This window comes from Aphis gossypii, chromosome X, assembly GCF_020184175.1.
Source record: "Aphis gossypii isolate Hap1 chromosome X, ASM2018417v2, whole genome shotgun sequence".
In the NCBI taxonomy this organism is placed as follows: Eukaryota; Metazoa; Arthropoda; class Insecta; order Hemiptera; family Aphididae; genus Aphis; species Aphis gossypii.
The window spans coordinates 39,316,703-39,322,702 of NC_065533.1; the positions used below are offsets into that span (position 1 = coordinate 39,316,703).

Genomic DNA, 6,000 nt, shown 5'->3' on the forward strand with positions numbered 1-6,000 from the left:
TATTTTTTATAGGTACTTATGAATTTTTTAGGTAGATTAATTAATAACATATTATAATATTATATTATAATTATGTATTATACCTGCAGCATATATAAATATATAATTATAAAACTACATAAGTAACCTATAGTAGGTAAGTAGTATAGTAACTAAGAATCTAAGTAGAAAGTTAATGTGTTATTATATTAGTACAATCCTTATTATTGTGTCTAACTTACATAAAAAAATTCAAACGTTTTAAATTATTTTATTAATAAATAGGTACATCATTTATTAACTTTCATAACTTTTTTTTGGATTTTTATCATTCAATGCCATTTCAGTGGTGAATTTTCATAATTTAGTTATCCCACAATAACCATCATAACGAAAATCTCGTTTCCTTTAAGTACTTGGCTATTTTTTTAAACAATTTAAAAATGGGTTTAATCATAATCCAGCTAACCATCCTATATCGTGCATAGATTTAATTTGCAAAAAAATATAAAAAAATATTAGCAATTCTATTTGACATTACTCGCATATATTATGTTGTCTCTGACTTACACTTAAAATTTGCGTTCAATAGTTCAAATTTTATGTAATTGGATTTTATATTTGAGTAAATTGAACTATATTATCAAACTTTTAATAATTAATGTGATTCAAGAACGTGTTCTCTCGTTGTTTTAAATAATATTTTTAATTTTTAGGCAAGTAATAATACATTATAAAATATTCATAATTTATTTGAAAATTAAAACAAACTAATCAGGAGACTCAGATAAGCTCTTAACTTTAAGTTTCATAACATAGGCCAATTTACTTTAATATTTAAAGTAACAACTCAAAATTTGGACAAATGAACGTAAGTTTTGGTATGCTATACATTAGTAAAACTGATATAATACAAACGAGTAGAATCAGTAGGTACCTACCTACGAAAATGTCCTCTTAACTTTTTAATATTTTTCAACACACGGGATGGATTAACTTTCATCGAAAAACAAGCGTCTAAAGTAATTTTAGTTTCAAACTACATTTAGTTTGACGTTTAGGTATATCTAGCTAATTTGATTAATAGAACATATAGTAAACAAACGTAAAAGACATGTATTTTTCTAATTGTTAAAAGAACTTATTTCATTGAATTATATTATATTGAATGTTTTTCGACATTATACCTATTACCTCACATACTAATTTTTCTCAATACCTACTACATAAAATATTGATAAAAAAGAAAATGTTATGTATATTTCTTGACAGTTTCTTGCACTTTTCTGTCAGTCCACGCCTGTTTATAGTTTTTAGTTAATAGCAATAGGCAAAGTACAATATTTTGAATAGTTTTAACTCTTGTGTTAAACTTAAGCTCATCTCTATAATATTTTTATACATGAAAACATTATTACATTTCATAAAACGTAACGCTTTTTTACAAACTTTTTTTAGTAATTTGTTTAAGCTTGAGTGTAAAAAATAACTATTATTTTGTTTCTTTTTTTTTATTGTTTTCAAATTACAGAGACACGTAATTGGAACAATAACTTCGGTGCCAGTCTACTATTAGCCAATTCACCTATGTCACCAAAAGTTGTAAACGGAAGCTTTGCCGCATTGTTTGATAATGGAGACGATTGGTCACGAAAACTATTGAGAAGTGAAATGAAAGACAGCTCTTGTAAATATATTCTTGAATCTTTGTCATGGTTAATGAGAACAATATTTAATGTTATTTTAAATTCGTAATTTTTAAGCAATGAGAAGAAGAATTCGCGGGATTTTAATGTCTGGAAAACAGTTTTCTCTGGATTCACGTATGGATTTAGTCCAAGGAATGGTTCCAACTGCATCAAAAAAGGCAATCATGACAGATTCCGTTAAAGATTCATTAGAAGAAACGTCAGGTGAATACTAAAAATAAATTAAACGATACCAATATTATTTATACGTATCTACATTATGAGAATAATTAAATCGTTCAATACTAAACAAATGCAAACCATAAGTTATTGAATAACATTCCGTTGTAAAATTTAGATTAAAAAAACGTGATGAATTAATTTTTTTATTCATTATTCATGATTTATAGAAAATAAGAGCACAGAGAATGATGAAAAAGAGAAGAACGGAGAACCGAAAAATCCTAAATCTCGTATTTTTCGTCTTCCACAACATGAAACCAATCTAACTCCTTTGATGGAAGGCAATAACACAGATCTTATAGATTAGTTAAATCACCATAATGTGGTAAATTAATCCTTTATTTATTTCTAGATGTTTGTATTATTTTTCAATAAATATCTATCAATAGCAATTACAAATTTTTTTAAATAATTATAATAAGTATATTTATTTTAGAATCATAGCATTTTTTTTGTACAATATTCTATCTTTATTTCATTTGTTACAAATTACATTTATTACACATTTTTAAACTATAACTATATTATTTAATTTAGTATTTATCAAATATCAAATAAGAATAGAGGCTTTAAAATTGCTATTTAACTGCTTTGATTTCTAATTTGCTATCAAGATATATTGTTATTTAAAGTCTTCAGATATACCTAATGTAATTTAAAATCGAGAACTAATTTAAAACAAAAAAACATATTTACTTTTTTATTTTGTAATCAAAATACAATCATATACCTACCTACTATTATGAATATATATTTCTTTTTAATTAAAACTTTAAATTCTAACTGTAAACATAACTTTAAATCTATAATTATTAAAGGAATATAATATTATGTCAAACGTACTTACACGCAGTTAAGTAGAGTACATTATTAAACATATAATAGAAAGGTATCCATAAAATGCATTTTATTTTATAAAATATAAGATCTACAATATTATTACCTATTTCAAACATAAACTATGGTTAAAAAATAAACATATCTATCCATTTACACAATTAGAATAAAAGAATTAACAAGTCATAGATTCAGATGTTTATCTGTTAAAAAATTCCACTAAAATGTTTTTGAAATCATATTTTAAATGTAATAATATAAAATATTATTTAGGTTTATGTTTTTATTGATAATTGTTTTAAAACAAAAGTAGTAGTATATCGGTATGTAATATATATAGTGTGATTTTAGACTGTTAAATGTTTATAGCTCCATCATAAATATTTAAATTGGAGGGAGGAGATAAAGCTACAGATAATCGTTATAATAATAGTTAATACTTAATTATCAAATTTAATCTAATAGGTTTAAATAATTTGATATATTTTTAAATATTATGACATAATACATAATATCAATTTAGGTGTACGATTCTTGTAGTTTTGATGAGATAAGTTTTGTGAGAACTCCATTCTTCCTTCCGAGACACTTATTATAATGCCCTAATATAATAATAAGTAATAACATATAATATTGATTAAGTTTAATGAAGAATAACCAGATACATGATACATATTATACATTTTAATATTTATAAAAATTTATATAGGCTATATAAATATTAATCAATATATTTTCAAGCATTACCTTACTCATAAATGATTTAAAATTAAAAACTATTAAATTATATTATAATATATTATCATCTAAACATATTTTAAATTTCTGACTATCTAACGTTTAGTATAGTAAACATATCTATTTATACAACTGTAGTTTGACTCTATGAGAATCCATCGGGTCTAGTCAAGTATCTAATCAACTAGGAATTATTTAGAATAACGTAAATCTATAATCTCTAAATATCGTAAATCTCAAAATGGTTTGATTCACATTACTCATATATTTTATTATTTGGATTTTTTTTTTTAGAGTATTTTAATCCTATCCCTATTTTTATTTTTTAAGTGTAAATATTGTTCTGTGTATGACTTGTATACCTTCATTGTATAATATAATACGTAGGTACTAAAAAATCCATAGAATCAATTTTCAGTTATTTTTCCGTAGGTAACAAATTAGGTTAATATGTACGTTTTTTATTATTGCAGTCTAAGCTAATATTATAATTAGTATGCAAGTAGTGAACTTATGATCTTAATTTTGCTATATAGTATTTTAATTTTAAAAATTTTAGTCACAATAAATACTATAATAGGCATTAGTAAACATTCCAGTTTATACGACTATTAAAGGATTCGGTTAAAAATTAGTCAACTTAATTTATTGTACTTACCTAAATACTTTATTGTCTTAAGAGGACGTTACCCATGCATTTGTTGTCTCCATCTTACACACACCCAACATAGCAAAATTTCGTTCACTAGTTTCAATAGTGTGTTGTTAGTATTGATATTAGATTAAATTGACCTATAATCAAACTTTTAGGTAAGAACATTATCTGTGCTTAAGCGTTGGCGATTTTTCAATTTTTTCAAGCATACTGTGAGCAAGAATGTAGTGAAATATCACAAAATAAAAATACTCATATCTCGCTTAAAAATTAAACTATGGAATAGAAGCCAACGCTTAAGCACAGATAATGTTATTATCTAAAAGTTATATAATAATTGGTCAATTCACTCTAATATCAAAATTAACAGCACACTATTGAAACCAGTGAACGAAATTTTGTTATGTCGGGCGTGTGTAAGACGGAGATTACAAATACATGGATAACATCCTCTTAAATATAACTATCAATGGCTAATAATATTAAAATACCTACACTATTGTAATAAAGAAATACATCTAAATTTATTATTATTTTTTTAACTATAAGGATATTGTTTGGAAAGTTAATAACTTACCTATATAAATGTTAGCGATAATTTGATTTAAAAAAATGTATATTGCCTAGGTATTATTCATACTATATTTTCGTTAAATATTACAATAACGAAAATGATAGTTAATCCTGTTCTCATTATCTAAAAACAACCAAAGATTGCTAACAATTTGTTTAAAAAAACAACCAATAACTATGGAAAATGTACGCTGAAAGAAAAACGCTATATTATATTATATCTCATAATTCGTTTTTATGATAATAATATTATAATTATTATTTTGGAATATTTTTTAAGGTCAAAATGTGTCTATTTTTATTAAAATTCAAAACAAACATTTACTATAATAATACTGATTTCATATTTTAATGACTAATAGTTATCATTTGTATTTACTAGACCGTTTATCATTTAATTATTGTTTGAGACAGTTTGACACAATTTAAAATAGGTACCTATTTAATTATAATTTAAAATATATTTTCTAACTTTGCAAAACGGTCATTATCATTATTGGTTAGCAATACACTAGAATTACTAAATACCGACATTGCCGCTTACACTTACCTATACATATATATAATATATATATATATTATAACTTATAATTACTAATAGATGCTTACATACTTGTATTTAATAGTTTAACGTAAACTTACAATATTATATAAACTATTTAACCAATATTATTGTATCATTATATTTATTTACGCAATTGACATATTAAAATTATTATTTTTTGTATAAGCTAATCATTGTAATTTGTTTAAAAATGTATAATACACTTAATAATAATTATCATTTACCTATATATTTTAGCATTTTAGTGATTGCAATTAATATTAAAATATAAGTTAACATAAGCTATCATCATATTATGTTGTTATTATTTACTTCCTTACTGTGTTACCTGCCAACTTAACTACAATTTAATTAAATACACCGCATTTACGTATTATTTCAATTGTTGCTTCCCGACTAGGTCGATTCATGCATAAATGTACAAAATAAATACGTCGCGTTGTTCAAGTATAAGTTAACGTTTATTAAAATATTTCTTGCACGAATACAGTTGTATTAGCTTAAAATTAAATTATACATAGCAAGATGGTGAGTGGTGTTACGACCGGCCTCTGAGTGTCATAGATATCCCTATTCGTTGGTTATATTGTAACCGTCTGTCGAGCTCTTGTCTCGGTCTACCTTATATATGATTTCTCACAAGAGTGGGTGGCGACTTCGTCATACTAGGGGTCCTGGAAAGACTGCTTGTGTATTCTTACCCATGATTCTTATCGAATCGC

At 24.3% G+C, this 6,000-nt stretch overlaps 1 protein-coding gene across 2 annotated transcripts in view; it reads left to right on the forward strand.

Annotated features, from left to right (window-relative positions):
- LOC114129464 (histidine decarboxylase) overlaps positions 1 to 5,527 on the forward strand; it is a 29,655-nt gene extending 24,128 nt beyond the window's left edge. For both annotated transcript variants that reach the window (XM_027994203.2, XM_027994205.2), the window contains exons 15-17: positions 1,511 to 1,666; positions 1,743 to 1,892; positions 2,078 to 5,527. In XM_027994203.2, coding sequence (XP_027850004.1) covers positions 1,511 to 1,666; positions 1,743 to 1,892; positions 2,078 to 2,217 — 446 coding nt within the window. In that variant the 3' untranslated portion in view covers positions 2,218 to 5,527. The remainder of the gene's footprint in view (positions 1 to 1,510; positions 1,667 to 1,742; positions 1,893 to 2,077) is intronic.
- The last annotated feature ends 473 nt before the right edge of the window (positions 5,528 to 6,000 follow it).